This window comes from Dipodomys ordii, unplaced genomic scaffold, assembly GCF_000151885.1.
Source record: "Dipodomys ordii isolate 6190 unplaced genomic scaffold, Dord_2.0 Scaffold158, whole genome shotgun sequence".
NCBI lineage: Eukaryota > Metazoa > Chordata > Mammalia > Rodentia > Heteromyidae > Dipodomys > Dipodomys ordii.
In genome coordinates, this window is record NW_012267374.1 from 848269 (window position 1) to 869018 (window position 20750).

Genomic DNA, 20750 nt, shown 5'->3' on the forward strand with positions numbered 1-20750 from the left:
TAGTTAATTGGAGAAAAATCTCATGGACATTCCTGCTAGATCTGGCTTCCAACAGTAATCCTTATATCTCAGCCTCTTGAATAGCTAGAATTACAGGTGTGAACCATGAGTGCCTGACAATAGTGAAACTTTTAAAATAATCTTTTAAAATTACTATCCTCAGGAAATACAGTTCATTTTATATTTTCTTTTGAAGAAATAATAGACAACATACACCCAAGATGTACTTGCGAGTTTTTGGAATATAGTAACACACAATGTAGTGGAACTTAATTATAATCTGACAATCCCTAAGTATTCAGTTTTCTCATAGAAGAGGCTATTATCTAACAGTCACACATAAAGATTAAGGAAAAATTCTGTGCACTGTAAAAAAAAGGTATAGATGCTTTATTTATAGACAAACAGTTTACTATGTACGATTATGAAGGAAAAAAGAACAAATCTTTAGAAAGGTAGGAACACTAAATTAGAAAGCAAGTGTCTAATGTTACTCCTATTTTTCTACACTAAAGAAAATTGCTTCTTTGATACAAGACAAAGATTATTGCCCTCAAGAGATTAGGAATTGTCTATTTTACAAATTGCAGTAAGTGATATAAATTCTAGTTAACAGCTGGTGTAAAATGAAAAGCTATAAAACCCAATCACTTTTAATTATTATTGTATTTCAATTAGGTCTTTATTAAAACAAAAAACAATCGTTCAGACACTGAAGTACATGATATATACAAAAATATACAAAAGTGAAAGAAAAAAGTACAGTTTGATTACATCAGTATAGCAGTAACATTGATTCTACCCGAAATCCAAATGTTTACATCCAGGATGTTACAGAGGCAACTTCCTTTTGTACCTAAAATAAAAGTAAATCTGTTTAATAACAGGACAATTGGATAGGAGTTCATTTGTGAATTACCTAACAGTGCCAGTATATTAAAATTCTAACCTACTAAGGCTGAATTTGCTGGCATATGCATGTATAATAGCTATGCTTTAGAAAAAAATAGCACTGTACAATGACAGACCTGATAGTATAGAGTAGGTAGTTTCTTGGTATTCACTGCACATAACTGGATATAAAACGTCTATAATGACCTTTTGTAAAAATGCATTTAGTATTACTAGAATGGGAAAGCTTTTAATAGGTAAACAGTCCAAATCTGGTTTCTCCTGCTGTACATAAGTCTAGTCTTGAACAAGTCCTTTCATTTAACCAAATAAATCGGTCAAAATAAGAGAAAAGGACATAAATCTTTGTTCAAAACTCAAAATCCTCAAGATTAATTGTAATATTGCTGTGTTGTTTTTTTGGGAGGGGTCCGGTCGTGGGGCCTGATCTCTGGGCCTGGGCACTGTCCCTCAGCTCTTCAGCTCAAGGCTAGCGCTCTACCACTTGAGCCCCAGCGCCACTTCCGGCTTTTTTCTTTTTGCTTATGTGGTGTTGGGGAATCAAACCCAGGGCCTCAGGCATGCAAGGCAAGCGCTCTACCACTCAGCCACCTTCCCAGCAGAATATTGCTATGTTCTAACTACAATTAATTTTGTGCTCTTTCAATTACTTAAGTCTCTGACTTACACAGCATACAATGTTCTAGATAACAATCTAGACAGCTTGGTTCATTCTAATGGTTAAGATTTAACACTCTCTGTGAGGCACCGAATTAAAAAAAAAAAAAATTAACATTCCCATCTTCCTCTGTAAAGGGTCCCTATCTGTTTGTAATTAGGGAAAGATGGGTCAGAACAGTCCTGCCCCATTTCTGTAGTGCTGGTGATTGAAGCCAGACCTCACCCATGCTAAGCAAGTATGCAGCACTGAACTACATCCTCAGCCCAGAGTTTATTCCATTGTTAAAGGATCATAGATGCCAAGGGCAGCTATGGGAGGGAGAGAGGGAGAGAGAAAAAGGGAACAGATTATACTAAAGAAAAGGAAAAAGATGTACTTATCATGTGATTTGGAAAAAATAGCTGTAGTGTCAAGGTTTGTAGAATCCATAAGCTTTATAGACTTCACAGACTTTATAGCTTTACAGCCTCATGAAGGTTAAAATGTGTTTGTAACTCTAAGTATTACTATCCCACAATAATGTGAAATTTATGTAATAAATCTCAAAAAAATTTAAGGAAGGATTGTAGTTGCAAGTGTTTCATTAACTTCTGTCCCCAGAGAATAACAAGAACAACAAAAAAAATTTACCAATTTTGGTGGGAAGGGCTATATACAGGGTCTCACCATGACCCCTAAGATGGCTTCAAACTCTTTGATTTCTCTGCCTCAGATTCAAAATTGTTGCTTTTCACTTACCTTATTGAGCTCTGGAAAAAGTTCTTGTATCACAATGTCCAACAAAACATAGGTCAGCTATAAAATAAATCAATTAAGGAATTAAACAATAAAAAATAAACACAAAACTCAAGATGGTGGTTATTTCTAATGGGAAGGCAGGGAATGGGGTTGATAATGTAAAATAATCTCAATAATGTTTGTTTCTTAAAATCCATGGTAGGAATATGTGCTTACATGTGGATATTTTATCGTTTTTATCATGTGCCTAACTCTTTCTTAGGTTAAATATTTCATATGTAACAATCTTTTTTGTAATAAAAAGCTTAAAGAAACAAAATATAAAATTGAAACAGTACTAAGATTCTAATAAAGTATACATGAAATATAAACATAAAAATGTTATTCTAAAACAAAGGAGGAGGCTACAATGCTTGATAAGAAATGTACTCATTATCTTGCCCATGTAATTGTAACCCCTCTGTACAGTATTTTCACAATAAAAAAATAAAAATAAAAATAAATGTTATTCTATATAACTTTGAATTGATTTTTAATCTTTATTTCATGAATTTCCTACATATCCCAAATTTTCTACAATTGAGTATATATTAATTTTAACTTAAAAATTTATGTCACCAAGAAAAAAGGTAACCATCAAAAACAAAGAAACACAAATAAAACTTTTTCTCTGAATGTTCAAATTACACTACCCAAAAACATGCACACTAATAATAATATACTGTATCATGCAGCAAACCTAGGCAGCATTAGTCTACTGGTTTTTGTTTTTTTTTTTACCTGTTTATTGAGTACTGGCTGCTGTAGGCCATCAAAGAGAAGTCTGATGCTTTCATACTTGGTTTCTTCACCAATGCACTTGACTATCAGATCTAAACAAGAAAGCCATTATGTGAAACAATTTGTAAGTGACTCATGATCAACTGGATAAAAGACCAAAAGTTCTCCTCTGTTTCCAGCTACCACATAAATCAATATTTTCCAAATCAGTACTTCTGCAAGAGATTCCTGGAATAAAAAGGTTCTTAAGGTTGGTTTATTTATTTATTTTTTGGTGGGTGTGCCAGTCCTGAGGCTTGGACTCAGGGTTTAGGCACTGTCCCTGAGCTTTTCTCCTCAAGGTTAATACTCTACCACTTGAGCCACAGCTCCTCTTCTAGCTTTTTGGGGGTTAATTGGAGATAATAGTCTCATGGACTTTCCTGCCTGGGCTAGCTTCAAACCTCCATCCTCAGATCTCAGTCACCGGAGTACCTAGGATTACATAGGCAAGAGCCACTGGTGCCTAGGTGGATAAAAAGTTTTATAGTCAAGCTGAGAAACAGCAGTGTCCTTTTCCCCCAATATACAGACACTACTGCACACTCTGAGGATGCTATAGCATATAAACCCACAACTACAAAATAATTTTTTAAAGAAAGTATAAAATCACACATACTGTATTATACCATTAGGGTAAAACAAAAAAGATGTCTGCACATTTGTGTATATACATAAAGAAATACATAGAAAAAGATCTGGGAGGATTAAGGCCACACTGGAACACAAGCTATCTTCTACATAGCTCAGAGGACACCTTCCACATTTTTTGTGTGGTGGTCCTAGGCTTGAACTCAGAGCCTGGATGCTGTCCCTGAGCTTCTTTTGCTCAAGGCTAGCATTTTATTCATTGAGCCATAGCTCCACTTCTAGGTGTTTTTTGTTTTTTTGAGTCTGGTCGTGGGGCCTGAACTCTGGGCCTGGGCACTTTCCCTCAGCTCTTCAGCTCAAGGCTAGCGCTCTACCACTTGAGCCACAGCGCCACTTCTGGCTTTTTTCTTTTTGCTTATGGGGTATTGAGGAATCGAACCCAGGGCCTCATGCATGCAAGGCAAGCGCTCTACCACAGAGCCACCTTCCCAGCCCCCACTTTTAGGTTTTTTGGGGTTTTGTTTGGTAATTAATTGGAGATAAGAGTCTCATGGGCTTTCCTATCCAGACTGGCTTCAAACCACAATCCTCAGCTCTCAGCCTCCTGAGTAGCTAGGATTAGAAGCATGAGCCACAGATACTTGACCATTCTTCCACTTTTTATTCTACATGTTTTCAGTGTTGCTTTTTTTTTTAATTAAATGATATTTACAGGAAAGAGGACTTCTGTTGAAAGGGGACCAGCTGAGAGGGTAGTCAGAGCCCCAGGTAGAATAAGCTCTCCCTATCCTCACTAGACACTACATTGCAAATGTATATACCAGCTATACCAGCTTGTTGGGAGGGCAAGAGGACAAAACTGAGATTGAGGGAAGGGGTGACACTGTCCAAAAAGAAATCCACTCCATTACCCAAGTTATTTTCTGTGCTCTTGATATCAAATAAAAGTTTATTTAAATGTTAAGGTAGACTTATCTCAATGAATATGGCTATATTTTTGTACTTTTTGCATACATTACTACTAATCACCAATCAATCACTTTGGAAAATGCTATAAATGTTTAAGCACTGTTTACACACATGCAACAAGCTGTTAGTTCACCTGTTATTCTCTATGAAGTGCTTTTTTAATGTCAGGTACATAATATATTCTGAGTTAATTTTAGTGAATGTTGTTTATTTATTTGGTCTGTGGATGTTAGTTGTTTGAGCATCATTTCTCCATTGCATTACTTTTGCTTCAATTGACAATATTTCTGTGGGTCTACCTCTGGCCTCTATTTAGTTTCCTCAGTCTGTTTGCCTACATCACAGTCCCTTGACTACTCCAGATTTATAGAATGTCTTGTAGTAAAGAAGTGTCAACCCTCATTATTTGTTATTTTCTTTCAGTACTAAGGTAGCAATTCTGGGTCTTTTCCTCCCCATTATAAACTTTGTTTGTCAATATCTATAAAGGATTTGTACTGGGATTGTATTCAATCTGTAACTCAAGAAGAACTGACATCTTGACAGTTCTGAAGTCTTCCTACCTATGAACCTGTAATCTCTCAATTTATTTAGCTCTCTGATTGTTTTCATCAGAGTTCTGTGGTTTTCTTCATATACATTTTGTGCATATTTTGTTAGAGTTATACCTAAGCCATTTATTTTTGGAGGCATTAATGTAAATAATACCTTTTTTAATGTTAAATCTCAATGAGTAAGGAAAATAAAACTGTCAAGTAAAGATTATAGTTTTATTTGCAAAATATTCTACTAATATGTCCCCTTCCTTTAACACTATTAACATATTTTTGTTGTACAAAGAGGTGTTATTGTGACATTTCCATATATTCATACCTATCAAACTTCCTCCATCACTCTACCTTCCTAAAACAATTTTCAACAGGTTTCATTGTTTTCTTTTCTTTTTGGCCAGTCTTAGGGCTTGAACTCAGAACTTCGGCACTGTCCCTGAGCTTCTTTTTGCTCAAGACTAACACTCTATCACTTGAGTCACAGCACCACTTCTGGCTTTTTCTGTTTATGTGGTACTGAGGAATCCAATGCAGGGCTTCATGCAGGCTAGGCAAGTACTCCACCACTAAGCCACATTCCCAGCACCATTGTTTTATTTTCAGACATGCATATAAGATATCCACCCTCATTTATCCTCTCCATTTTCCCAACTGCCTCCTACTTGTACCTGTCCCCCAACAGACCCTATTTTACTTGGATGGATAACTTTTTTTTTTTTGGGTCTGGTCGTGGGGTCTGAACTCAGGGCCTGAGCACTGTCCCTCAGCTCTTCAGCTCAAGGCTAGCACTCTACCACTTGAGCCACAGTGTCACTTCCGGCTTTTTTCTTTTTGCTTATGTGGTGCTAAGGAATCAAACCCAGGGCCTCATGCATGCAAGGCAAGCACTCTACCACTGAGCCACCTTCCCAGCCCCTTGGATGGATAACTTTTTAGTTACAGTTCAGGTTTCCCTGGCTAAGCCCTGGTTCCAACAGAGATATGAGTTCCTGTTTTGCAAAAACAGCTATGGTTCTCTAAATTTACCCATTGGTCTCTCCTTTGAGGGCAGTGATTTGTGCTGTCACCCTATCTTGCTAATGGATCTAAGAACTGCTGGTTTTTCAGTTTTTTCAGCTTCTTTACTTACAACTAGTGCAGAGGAGCAACTTCAGCTTACATGAAGATATAAGCTGAAGTTTGGCTTCCAGCCAAAGTCATCCTCTTCTCCTTTTACTCTGTATTTTCTCCCTGTTCAGTAAGACTCTCATACTGCTACCCATCTACCTTGTACTATCACCTATACTTCCACTTTTTATTTTTTGGTCGGTCATGGGGCTTGAATTCTGGGCCTGGATGCTGTCCCTCAGCTCTTCAGCTCAAGGCAAGCATTCTACTGCTTGAGCCACAGCGCCACTTTCGGTTTTCTAGTGATTTATTGGAGATAAGAGTCTCACAGAGTTTCCTGCCTTGGCTGGCTTTGAACCATGATCCTCAGATCTCAGCCTTCTGAGTAGCTACCCAGTCTATACTTCCACTTCTAAAATAAGGTATTTAATTGCTTTACTGGACACGCGCACCTGGATAATTACAGACACTTCACATTTAAAATGTCCTAAACTTCAAAGTTCTGGGGGTCGGGATGTTTTAAACTAGTAAGTGCTCTGCTTGATCACCTGACATTTTTCCCTTTATTTCCCATCACAGTAAGAGCTTACTGTCATTCATTTACTTAATGGCAAAAACTTACCAATTTTACAAGAGAGATGACCTTCTTTCCCTTAATGCCTCTATAACTTAAACATTACTGCAACGATACAAGTATGTTTTGTCTAAATGTTTGTCTTCCTACCAGATTGAGTTATTAAAGTCTACTTTTTATATCCTTTGCAATCTGCACAGAATCTGGAACATGAATGGCACTCCATAAATTTGAAAAGGATGAATGAGCTCTGATTTCTTTTTCAGGGGAGGGGGGGATTCAGTCATGGGACATGAACTCAGGGCCTAGACATTAACTCTTTTGCCAAGGCTAGCACTGTACCACTCTGAGCCACAACACCACTGCCAGTTTTCTGGTGGTTATGAAGATAAGAATCTCACAAACTTTCATGCTGGGGCTGGCTTTGAAATACAATCCTTAGATCTCAGCCCCCTGAGTAGCTAGGATTACAGGATTACAGTGCCTGGGCCTGATTACTTAATCATATATACTAGCATACCTAGCATACTCATGTTGTTGTGAGCAGCAGGCATTGTCCCACAATGCATCACTTTAATCAGCTCAATTATATAAGTTAAGTTTGAAAGAATCTGGTTAGAAATGTAGCTCAGTGGTAGTGACATATACAAGGCCTTGGAATAAATCCTAACACCATTAAAAAGAAAAGAGGCCAGACATTGGTCACAACTGTAATTCTAGCTACTCAGAGGAGGCTGAGGTGTAAGAATCATAGTTCAAAGCTAGCCTGAGCAGTAAAGTTCATGAGACTCTTAACTCCAATCAAGCACCAAAAAAGCCAAAAGTAGAGCTGTGGCTCAAGTAGTAGAGTGCTAGCCTTGAGCAAATAAGCTCAAGTTCAAGCTCCAGAATTGGCACACTGACACACATACACATACACACATACAGAAGAGAAAAAAGGGAAAGAGAAAGTAAGAATATGGCTTGCTAATATTTGAGAACCAGCTTAGTCTTAAATTTTTAGTGATGACACTAGAAAAACAAACTAACTTGTGAGTTAATTTTGTCTTTATAACTATTTCTAAAATGAGAGCCCAGAGTAAACATTAGCTTTAATAATTACTGTACAATGAAACCTCAAATGAGTGCTAATCTATATAAAATTAGGCTACAATACCTGGAATGTAATTCATCATTTCTTCAAAAGTCTGTTTTGCACCTTTTTGCTTATCTTGGGGAGAGCGAGGTTCAGTATTTTCACAGAATATAGCATCTAGAATAAGAGTAGAAAAAATATTTCTGTAAGGATATAGGTTGACCCATTGTTACATTGAGACGTACAAGGCACTATGTTGAAAACAAACTTTACAACTTGGTGGGGGCGGGGGGGGGAAGGAGAAGATGGGGAGGTGGGTAGGGAAAAGATGGTAGGGCAAAAACAAAGGAGGAGGTAACAACGTTCCATATAACTGTAACCCCTCTGTAACTCATGTAACTAACCCCTCTGTACAGCATTTTCACAATAAAAAATATACCAAAAAAAGAAAAAAAGAAAAATATTTATGAAGTCTTCATCTATTCATACAAAATACTCCTTCAACAGTAGAAATACTAATAAACAAAAGGCAAACAAGACTCCATGTTCTTTTAGATTCAACTGAAATCATTGAGTATATACAATATGAAACAAAGACATGATAAAATACAAACCTCTGAGAAGTGTTATGAGTGAAACTAAACGGTGCTCTTGAAATAGCTGCTCTAGTTTACACTGAAGATAGTAGTCAGTGTACATTTCCAGGGTGTTTTTAAAGAGGATTCGAGTTCCCATTAGAAGATGATGAAGCCAGTCAGGAACTTGGAAAACTACCCGTCCTGAGAAGAATCAATTGGAATATCTTTTACTTATGAGACAGCTACTCTGAACATTTTTTTCTTTCTCTCTCTCTCTCTTTTTTTTTGTTGCCAGGCCTGAGGCTTGAACTCTGGATCTGGGTGCTGTCCTTGAGCTCCTTTTGGTCAAGGTTAGCACTCTACCACTTGAGCCACAGTGCCACTTCCCGCTTTGTCTGCAATTTAATTGGAGATAAGAGTCACAGACTTTCCTGGCCAGGCTGGCTTTTAACTGCAATCCTCAGATCTCAGCCTCCAGAACAGCTAAGATTAAAATGATTACAGTCACCAGCTACACCATGGCTTGATTACATTTTTTTTTGGTCAGTCATGGGACTTGAACTCAGGGCCTGGGCACTACCCCTCAGCTTTTATGCTCACATCTAGCATTATATTATTTAATCATAGCTCCACTTCCAGCTTTTTGGCAGTTATTGGGGATAAAGAGTCTCATGGACTTCCCTGCCCACATTGGCTTTGAACCGTGATCCTCAGATCTCAATCTCTTGAGCAGCTAGGATTATAGGCATTAGCCACCAGCACCTAGCTGAACATTTTTCAGTATAGAAAACACAAGTAACAATGGCCAGTCTTTTATTTGTAAACAATAACTTTAGTATGTACAAAATTGATATTAAATTTTTATTAAAGAAATATCTTCAGTAAAAGTTCAATAAGGAAATATTTTAAAGCATTAATTTACATCATGTAAAAAATTAGGGGAGGGGCTGCGAAGGTGGCTCAGTGGTAGAGCGCTTGCCTTGCATGCCTGAGGCCCTGGGTTCGATTCTTCAGCACCACATAAGCAAAAAGAAAAAAGCCGGAAGTGGCGCTGTGGCTCAAGTGGTAGAGTGCTAGCCTTGAGCTGAAGAGCTGAGGGACAGCGCCCAGGCCCAGAGTTCAGGCCCCACAACCAGACCCAAAAAAAAAAAAATTAGGGGAATGACAAATTTTAACATAAACTACTTATATCTTACCTACATACATCAGATAATCATAGACTCCTTCTATAGTCATCACCTCCATAAAATAGTTCTGATTTTGCTTCCTCTCTGTGTTCTCAGCACGGTTTGCATTATTCTTAAACAGGTCATTGAAAAGCTGAAGTTGAAATAGTAAGAGATATATTGCTTAACATACTTTCTGATGATCATCACTAAGGCTCTAGTAACATAGAGCAAAAGAAGTTCAAACTTTTTCCAATTAAAACAGAGAATTAGAGTACACGTTGTCATGTCGAAAACGAACTTTCCAACTTTGGTGGGTGGGGGATTGGGTGGGGGGGGCGGGAGGAGGCTGGGAAGGGATGGGAAGGGGAAACAAAGGAGGAGGCTACAATACTTGATAAGAAATGTACTCATTATCTTGCCCATGTAATTGTAACCCCTCTGTACAGTATTTTCACAATAGAAAAAAAACCCAGAGAATTAGAATATGTTAAGATCTACTTTGAAGATACACTTTTTTATGAGCAAATTACATTTTATTTTTTTCACAGTATACAAAATGAAAAAAAATTCTTTAATTTCATTAAATATTCATCTTCCTCTCTAAATCATTCATATTCCTCTCTAAACACGAGAATAAATCCTATATAGAAACTATGGTTTCTACTTAGAATTTGCATCATGTATTATTTTTTTTATTGTGAAAATACTGTACAGAGGGGTTACAATTACATGGGTGAAGATCCAGTTTTATGTTCAAAATTATGTAACATGTATATTCCTCTCAAATGATCACATAAAAGTTTACATTTAACTTTAGATACAACAGCTAATGCATTAACCATTAAAAAAATTCCTCTCTTTTTTTTTTTGGTAGTGTTAGGGACTGAACCAAGGCAAGTATTCGACAACTGAACTATACCCCTAATCTCCTTCTTTTTTGTTGATTTTTCAAAGAAATTGAGATAAAAGTTTCATAGTCCAATTTTCTGTGTCTGGAATATTTAAAACTAGAAAAACTATTCCTAATCAAATAAAAAAGTTTCACTATGTGTCTAAGATGGCCTCAAACTCTTAATCCTTCTGCCTCAGACTCCTCACTACTGGAGTTACAAGCATGCCACCATGCCCAGCTTCCTTCCTTTGTTTCTATATGCCCAAAGAAGCCAATTAACTTATAACAACATGTAAATTCAAACAATTCAAACACCTAATAGATATAGGTCAAGAAATAAAGATGTAAAGTAGGCACTAAAAAAAGAAATAAAGTGTTACAAAGTCTATTATAGCACTGCTGGTGGCTCATGCCTATAATCTCAGGAAGCTGAGATCTGAGGTTCTTGGTTTGAAGCCAGCCCAGGCAGGAAAGTCTGTGAGACTCCTATCTCCAATTAATCACCAGAGTGGAGCTGCGGCTCAAAGTGGTAGAGCACTAGCCTGGAGCACAAAGAGGCTAGGGACAGCACCTAAGCTCAGAGTTCAAGCCTTATAACTGACCAAAAACAAACAAACAAGCCTTAGTATAGAAGTTTCATGACGACAGAGACAATACCTACTACGGGCTCTCCTTTCAATTATTATCCATTCAAGCAGCTGTAAAAGAGGGTTCAATTTTACAGGTCCATTTATGTGTACAATGTATGTCGATCACTTCTGCCCCTTCATCATTCTCCTCTGCTTACCCAACTCTTCCCCCACCAGCCTCATCAAATTTCCTAGCTCTATTTTCATGTATATACATTGAACATTATGCTTGTATTCATTTCACTTTCCCTCTCTCCATTCATTTTTCCCCTCCCATAACCCTTATCCTCTCAAGACATGCTTCAGCTACCTAATATTCTTTTTTTAAGCAGCCTGTTAATTGTTCAAAGGATTTATACAATGGGAACTCACTCCTACATATACTTAGGTAAGTGCTCTATTACTGGAGCCATGTCCTCAGTCCTCTATTGGCTCTTAGGTTGGGTAATCTTTTTTTTTTTTTTTTTTTGCCGGTTGTGGGGCTTGAACTCTGGGCCTGGACACTATCCCTCAGCTCTTCAGCTCAAGGCAAGCACTCAACCACTTGATCCATAGCACCACTTCCAGTTTTCTGGTAGTTTACTGGAGATAAGAGTTTCACAGCTTTTCCTGCCTGGGCTGGCTTTGAACCATGATCCTCAGATCTCAGCCTCCTGCATAGCTAGGATTACAGGCATGAGCCACTGGTGCCCAGCTGGTATTCTTATTCTTAGAAGCATAAGGTCAAAACATTTTCCCCAATCCAAGAAATATGAAAAGGGCTCTTCCTCCTAATCTACTCTCTCTCCTCTTTCATGTTTTTAAGTTCAATTTTTCATTAAAAAATGCTAATAATGGGGCTGGGAAGGTGGCTCAGTGGTAGAGCGCTTGCCTTGCATGCAAGAGGCCCTGGGTTCAATTCCTCAGAACCACATAAGCAAAAAGAAAAAAGCCAGAAGTGGTGCTGTGGCTCAAGTGGTAGAGTGCTAGCCTTGAGCTGAAGAGCTGAGGAACAGCACCCAGGCCCAGAGTGCAGGAGGCCCCACGACCGGACCCCAAAAAAAAAAAAAAAGAAAATGCTAATAATACAGTAAATCTGAAAAGACAGGGAGACCTATCTAAAACCATAACTATTACACTTATGGGCACTCCCTTATAGTTCTATGTACACTACCCATATATATGTGTGCTATGTGGTGTGTGTGTGTGTATGCTGCTTCAATCAACAAGGTTTAAAAAATAGCATTTACTATTTTTTTTACTTAGTAGCATATTAAGGATTTTATGTTGCTTTATAGTTCGTGTGAGTATAATTTATCTGCTGCAAAATACTCTTGAATAGATAATACTTGTTTTCTCTCTCTCTCTTTTTTTTTTGTTGTTGGTTGTGGGCTTGAACTCAGGGCCTGGGAGCTGTCCATGGGCCTCTTTGTACTCAGGTAGCTAGCGCTCTACCACTTGAGCCACAGCCAGACTTGCAGTTTTTGAGTGATTTATTGGTGATCAGAGTCTTACAGGGACTTTTATGCCTGAGCTGGCTTCGAACAGCAACCCTCAGATCTTAGCCTCCTGAGTAGCTAGGATTTCAGGCATGAGCCACCGGCACCCATCTGTAGATATTCCTTAACATAAGCATTCCTGCAAAGTTAAGGGTTAATGCTGTTTCCTTTTTTTATTCCAAAAGCAATACTTTAATACATGTAATACATGTCTTCACATATTATCATTACCACTTCTTCTACTATATTATTTTCTTCCCATAAACTGCTAGCATTTGGACAAGGTCAAAGACCATAAACATCTAGAGATTTTTTTAATTTTGTTTCATTTCTTTTTCTGCCAGTCCTGGGATTTGAACACAGGGCTTGGGTGCTCTCCCTGAGCCTCTTTGTGCTCAAGGCTAGCACTTTACCACTTGAACCACAGTGCCACTCTGTCTCTCTGTCTCTTTCTCTCTCTTTTTTTTTTTTTGAGTTTATTGGAGATAATAGGGACTTCTCTGTCAGGGCTGGCTCCAAACCAAGATCCTCAGATATCAGCCTCCTAAGAAGCTATGATTACAGGCATGCGCCACTGGTACTCAGCTTGATAGTACCAAATTCTTTTCCCCAAAGTTTGGGCTCATTTTTAAGCTACTAGCAAAGTACATTTCTAACTTAAGCAAACTTCCATCAACTTCTTTGCAGATATATCCTTTATATATTAAAACTCACATTCCCGTATAATTACTCTTTCTTTCTATAATCCTATACATTAGATCTCTAATATTCCATCACTCACAAAGGTATGTGTATATACTAAAGACCACTCCAAAATAACTAAAATTCTCACATCTTTTCAATCATTCTCCCCTCACTCCCCCAATGTTGGAGTTGAACCCAGGCTCTCAAACATCCTAGGCAAATATTCTACCACTGAGCTATATCACCAGCTCTTCAAGCAGTTTTGAGTATAAACATCAAGATATATTCATACCCATCCTGAAAGAAAGGACAAGTATAACTAAGACATGTGAGTGGACTTGTGTCTATTTCTGGTCAGAGAGAGCTATTAATGAGGAGGTTTTGAAGACTTACTCTAAGAATCACTTAGGGTGATGCTTGAACTATGCCCATATTTCAATGTCTTCTCTTGATCATTTTTTACTCTATGAGCTTTAATGATGGAATTTTTGTGCTAAGGAAATGTAAAAGAATTACTAAAGAAAACAAAATGGTATATTAAGATAGACAAAGAATAATCCACAAACTGGGCTGGGAAGGTGGCTCAGTGGTAGAGCCTTGCATGCCTGAGGCCCTGGGTTCGATTCCTCAGCACCATAAGCAAAAAAAAAAAAAAGCCGGAAGTGGCGCTGTGGCTCAAGTGGTAGAGCACTAGCCTAGAGCTGAAGAGCTGAGGGATAGCGAGCGCCCAGGCTCAGAGTTCAGGCCCCACGACCGGACCCAAAAAAAAAAAAAAAAGAATAATCCACAAACTTGTCATGGTCCAAAAACATCTTACAATATATATTCTTCAATGTATTCACTGTGTTCATTCAGTACCTGTTAAACATGAACTTTTATTACCAAGCAGGGTTTCATAATACAACAGATCAGACCCAATTACTGTTTTGCCTGAAAGTGTTTTCAGACAACAGTAAACCATTACTAAAAAAAAAAAATAGACTCAGGGGAAAAATTTTAATTCTAAAAATAAGCAATAAAATTTTTGCAAAAGTCTAGATAGGTTTAAACAGCTAATCAGTTACTATTAAACAGAACTAGAGAGAGATCAGGGGAAAAAAAAGATGTGTCAAGGAAGTATCAAAAAAGATGTATCATAAAAGATGTATCAAGAAAAAAGAGACAGGAAAAGTTGGGGGAAAGGATGAAAGATATGGGAAACAGAATAAGAATCAGTGTTCTAGAACAAGATGAGAGAGAACAAGATCTACATAGATAAAAGGAAAATTTTATACAAAATTGATAAGAGAATTAGGAAGGCAGATTGGTAAAGGGACAGACCAATGACTTGTCCCTCTTAGCCATGTTCTCATAAAACTTCCACTCATATCAATTCTGGACTTGGCTACATGATTTAATAACTCTTTAGCACTGCATGCAGTACCTTTTTGTTGTTTTCTGAAGTAGGACTGAGAATGGTCAGTTCTGGTCTACTTGGTTTAGGCTTTGGAGATTCACAGGAATTAATGAAATTCATGATGAAAGGTTCCAAATGTTGACCTTTCTGTAGTGACAGATGATTGTAAAAAAAAAATCAATTATTATGACTTCCAGTATAATATAAATTTATCATTTAAATTTATCAATATTTACATATGCTATTACTATCATGCTATAAATATACACAAATTATTCACCTCTTTCATTAGTTTTCCGGGAACAGACTTTATAATTTTCCCTGCAATCAAAAGTAAAGTATTAATTTTAAGAAGGTGTAATATACTTAAGAGTTGCTTATATAAGTATTTCACTAGGTATTTCCAAATAGTAAATAGTCAAGTAAAAATTGAAATGTAAATAGTCAAGTAAAAATTGAAATAATCTAAAATTTTTGTAGTTGACCATTTCACACTCAACAGAAATTACAATCAATGGGGTACTACTCTGAACTATTTATAGGGACACTTGGGATTTACTTAATCTGATGAGGTTAAAGGTTGACAGGAGGGAAGTAACAAAAATAATGTTAAAACTGTGGAAATACAGTTGCCTCTATTTTTGTGAATACTTCAAATTTCCATAAAAGTGTTTTCAAATATTTTAAATTGATGAATATATAATAATGAAAAGGTATTACTAAAATATTAAGACAAAAATTTTTCAAGTCATAAGAAACATTTAAACTACGTGAATGATTTATATTCATGAATTTGAGATTAAGATTCCTATTGTAGCCATGCATTGTGCCACTCTTGTAATCTCAGCATTTGGGAGGCTGAGGTAGAAAGATAGACAGCTCAGCCTGGACTATAAAGTGAAACCCAATTTTGAAAAAAATTATTATTTTAGTCTAATCATATTTGGTCAAATAAATTACTTCGTGATCTTAGGTTCCATATCATAAAGTATTAAGCATTTTAAGATTTTCTGAAACACTTAGAAATGGCACAAAAAGTTAATCAAAATTGACAGATCCAACTTCAATTTCTTTCTGCTTAATCTATACAAGAGTAGATGTGGCAACAATATGCTATATGAATAATAATAGGATTTTTTAGACATATAAACTACCTAGTCCTCTCATCTATTCCTGATTCTCATTCCGAATAATACATCCATCCCCTCAAAATCTTTCCAACTTTCTTAAGTTATAGATTTTATTTCTGTTTTCTGCATGTTATTACTTACTATGATATCAAATAAGATTAAAATCTCTAGGAAGCTTGTGTGCTATCTTTTCTTGCCCTATAAAACTTATTTAATTGTTTAACAGAAACTCAGTTCAAAATTTCTCTAAATTTACCCTCTATCCCAGCAAGTAGCAGCAGTAATTACGGTGCATAGATAATCTTTTAAATTTTTTCACTTTCAGTTAAACCTAATCAGCAACCAGGTCTACCCAATTCTATTTCCTAAATGCTATATATAACTAAGCATAAAATATTGTCACAAGTTTCCCTAAAAAGACTATATACAGCAAATACTTTGGATCAATAAATGTTGATCCAGTGTTGGGAGATTAAATGAAAACTAAACACCCACTTACATTACATTTCTTAATCCATTGGTTTAGTTCCACATAAACACTTAAGAGTCTATCAACTAAGTATGTGGAGAAATACTGCTTTTACCTTAATTTTAACAATTTTATTCCAGCTTCTCCATTTGGTACCTTAATTCTTTCATTCATTTTATATTTTCTTTTGTGTGTGCATGCACACATGAGCATGCCTGTCCTGGGGCTTGAACTCAGATCCTGGGCACTGTTCCTGAGCTTTAATGCTCATATCTAGAGCTTTATCACTCGAGTCACAGTTCCACTTTTGGCTTTTTGGAGGATAGGCGATAAGAGTCTTACAGACTGTCCAGCACAGTTTGGTTTTGAACCATCATCTTCAGATCTCAGCCTACAGAGTAGCTAGGATTACAGGTATGAAGCAGTGGTGCCTACTTTCTCCTTTTTTGCATGCAGCTTTGTTTATATGACTGATATTTAAAATTCATAAAGGCTAAAAACTATTGGTTAATTTAACTTTGTGTGACAGAATATTTATTTAGAAGTTATTAGAAGCACAAAATAAGACAGCTTAAAGTAAAAATAAAGTCCTTGCAATTCATCAAATAGCCATACCACATAAAATATTTTTCTAAACTAATCTGAAAATGGTGACTATTTTTAGATTATTCTCTTACATATGTTTTTTCACTTGACTTACCAAGATTTACATCTGGTAGTATCTTATCAAGAAACTGTGTTTCTCCACCATTGGGAGAGAGAAAGTCTGCTAGAAGTTGACTATTACTCAGTTCTGGATGCTGTAGAAGTTTCTTTAAAAAAAAAAAAAAGTTTGCAAATTCAGACAGGTAAGCAAAACTGTTTAGAAGTAACTTTTTGTTTTGTTTTTGTGTGGGTCTTAGGGCTTGAACTCTAGGGCTTGTGCTCTACCACTTGAGCCACAGTTCTACTTTCCAACTTTTGGTAGTTTTATGAGAGATAGGAGTCTCAGAAACTTTCCTGCTCAGGCTGGCTTCTTACTGCCATCCTGAATAACAGGCATGAGTCCTCAGTGCCCGGCTGTATTGAAGTAACTTTAGTAACCTTAAATAAACAAAACACAAGTTTTAAATCACCCAAAGTAATCAACCTATTTTATGCTTCACATCATGGGATGACAGACACACACATCATCATGCCTAGCTTCTTTCATTGAGAGAGAATCTCATGGATTTCTGCCTAGAATGGCACAGAATCTTGATCCTACCAATCTCAGTCTCTCACGTAGATGGATGATAGGCTTATGTAACTGCCCAGCTATTGGCTGAAAGGGGTCTTGTGTATATGCTCAGGCCATTCAGTCTCAAGCCACAATTCCCTAATCTCAGCCTCACAAAAGCTAGTATTATAGCATGAGCCTGGCACCCAGCTATTATTGAAAATTTTTCCATTTTAAAAAGTAATTGTTATGGGCTGGGAATGGGGCTTAGTGGTAGAGTGCTTGCCTAGCATTCATAAAGCTTGGGTTCAATTCCTCAGTACCACATAAACAGAAAAAGCCGGAAGTGGCTCTGTGACTCAAGTGGTAGCGGGCTAGCCTTGAGCAAAAATAAGCTTAGAGACAGTGCCCTGAGTTCAAGCCCCAGAACTGGCCAAAAGAAAAAAGTAATTGTTCTGAGTGTGCTGTGGCTCAAAGTTATAGAGCATTAGCCCTGAGTTCTAGCCTCAGAACCATTCTAAAATCTACAAAATTGAAAGTGTAACAAAAATTAAACTTTACAAGAACAGGTACTTAGAGAGCAAAGCATGTATGTACAAAAGGACAAATCATAGAATACAGTTAGCAATATTTGGAGAGGGCTGGGCTAAAAAGGAGATGAAAGATTAATATGAAGTAAATGATTTGCATGTAGAAAAACAGAACAATGAAACTTGCTGTAATGTTTCAGGAAGTGGGGAAGGGAAAATGATCAGAGGGGACAAGATGATTGGAATACATTGTACACATTAGTGGAAATATCACAAAGAAATGTACCCTGTATAACTATGTATGCTAATAAAAAAGGAGACTAATTATACACTTGGTGCCATACCTGTAGATATTCCTGAAACTCTTCTCTCTTTGACTTTAAGAATTCATAATTTTTAGGTCCAATAATCCTCTTGGAGGGAAGCTGGGCATCAGGAAATGTGCCTGTAATTTATACATATTAAAATTCTTACTATGCTCTGAAGCTATTTTAAAAACTAAGCTTATTTAGTTTTTTAAAATTAGAATTTAATACGGCAAATTCTGATTTAGACCCCTGCCTTGTAGAGGTATGTTGGAAATGAATTGAAAATATAAGGAAAATGAAGCTTTACAAGAACAGGTACTTATACTTTGAGGGGAGGGAAGTAGGAAGAGATAAGTGGGAGAAAATGGGGATGGAGTAATTGTAACCCCCCTGTTCATCACCTTTACAATAAAGATATTAAAGTAAGTAAGTGTCACAAAAATCCAGAACAAAAACTTTGGGAAATAAGTGAGATTCTATTAAACACAACTTCATAAAAGAAATACTTATTCTATTATGGAGAAAACTGTATTTTGTTAATACATAAGTTTAAAATCCACAAGAGTACTTTCTCTAAGAGGGTCGACTGGAAATTTTAGTAACAGAGACAATAATGTTGGAAATACAACATTGTAAGTAGCTTTTGTAAGTCCACAAGTTAAAAAAAAATATGGAGGTAACTTATCTTTCTCAATTTTAAGAAAGAGGAAGTGGCGCTGTGGCTCAAGCAGTAGAGCACTCGCCTTGAGCTGAAGAGCTGAGGGACAGTGCCCAAGCCCAGAGTTCAAGCCCCATGACTGACAAAAGAAATAAATTAAAACAAAAAAGAAAGAGAAGTCCTCAGAGGAAACAAACAAAACAAGAATGGTATTTCCCCAGCCAGAAAAGCAGAAAATGAAAACTATTTGGAGACAAGTTTGGAGACAAACTCCAGATCAAAATCTTTAGAGTGGAACTAGGTAATCTTTATCTTCCTATAATAATAACCTAACCGTGTACTTTGCTCATACAGTAGGTATAGAAAGTTCTTGTACTTCATTGAGAATCAATTTGAATTTGGATCAAGAGACACTCTACAAAACAAAAAGATTCTAAAACAAAAAGATTGAGAAAACAATACTCACCAACTCATGCAGAAAATGTCTAGAAATACTCATAATTATTCCTCTTATATTAATTAAAATAATTACTAATATAGGAAGAACTGAAAAAAAAACCTCTCTTTTTCCAAAGAAAATCTACCCTCAAAAGAAACACTCAACAGCAAGCTTTGTTTCCTTATCTTGAGAGATAAATCAGAACATATGCCATAATACACAGCAAATACATGTTTACCAACAAAGATGGTGGCAGAACAAGATAATTCTTAAATGCCTAGTTTAAATTCTTTGCCACCTCAAGATAAACAAGAAATAAAACTGAATAGAGATAAATGTAGTTGTTCATAAGTTCGGAAAGTTTTAACTTGTTGTAAAGTTTACTTGTTGAGCTGAGCACTGATGGTTCACACCTGTAATCCTAGCTACTCAGGAGGCTGAGATCTGAGCATCACAGTTCAAAACCAGCCCGGGCAGAAATGTCTATGATCTCCAATTAACCACCAGAAAACCAGAAGTAGAACTGTGGCTCAAAGTGGTAGAACACCACCCTTGAGCAAAAGAGATCAGGGACAGTGCCCAAGCCTTGAGTTCAAGCCACACAACCAACCAAAAAAAAAAAAAATTGAATAGAGTATGTCTTCAGAAATATAAAGAACAGTTGCCTCTTACATTTTAATTTTATTAAAAGAGTAATGTGTTGCACAGGTTGGGAACCCTTTTTCTGTCAAGGGCCATTTAGATATTTATAATATCACTTAAAGGCCATAAAAAAAATCACTATAGGTAGAGGAGCCAAGGGACTCAGTGGCAGCTGACAAGAAGCATATGTGTCTGTCCTGTCGTGTACTAAATGATTTCACTGGCCTTATATGGCCTATGGACCAGATGCTCTCCACTCCTGGATTGCACTTTAAATATACAGATACGCAAAGGTTAAAAGCTAAAACTAGTGTATCCCTAGTATAAAAAGAATATATATAATTTCTGTTACATATCTTTACAATTACTTAAAGATTAACCTAGTACAACAGCTTTCAAGAATGCTAATGCTGAATGGTAATTTTTTTTTTTTTTTGTCCGGTTGTGGGGCCTAAACTCTGGGCCTGGGCGCTGTCCATCAGCTCTTTAGCTCAAGACTAGTGCTCTACCACTTGAGCCACAGCACCACTTCCAGCTTTTTTCTTTTTGCTTA

At 36.7% G+C, this 20750-nt stretch overlaps 1 protein-coding gene across 3 annotated transcripts in view; it reads right to left on the reverse strand.

Moving 5' to 3' along the window:
* Positions 1-374: 374 nt before the first annotated feature.
* Snx14 (sorting nexin 14) overlaps positions 375-20750 on the reverse strand; it is a 58327-nt gene continuing 37951 nt past the window's right edge. For all 3 annotated transcript variants that reach the window (XM_013032870.1, XM_013032869.1, XM_013032868.1), the window contains 10 exons: positions 18495-18595; positions 17123-17234; positions 15104-15144; positions 14851-14970; positions 9772-9895; positions 8612-8776; positions 8079-8174; positions 3092-3183; positions 2312-2368; positions 375-856 (listed from right to left, as the gene is read on the reverse strand). In XM_013032870.1, the coding sequence (XP_012888324.1) occupies positions 818-856; positions 2312-2368; positions 3092-3183; positions 8079-8174; positions 8612-8776; positions 9772-9895; positions 14851-14970; positions 15104-15144; positions 17123-17234; positions 18495-18595 (947 nt within the window). In that variant the 3' untranslated portion in view covers positions 375-817. The remainder of the gene's footprint in view (positions 857-2311; positions 2369-3091; positions 3184-8078; positions 8175-8611; positions 8777-9771; positions 9896-14850; positions 14971-15103; positions 15145-17122; positions 17235-18494; positions 18596-20750) is intronic.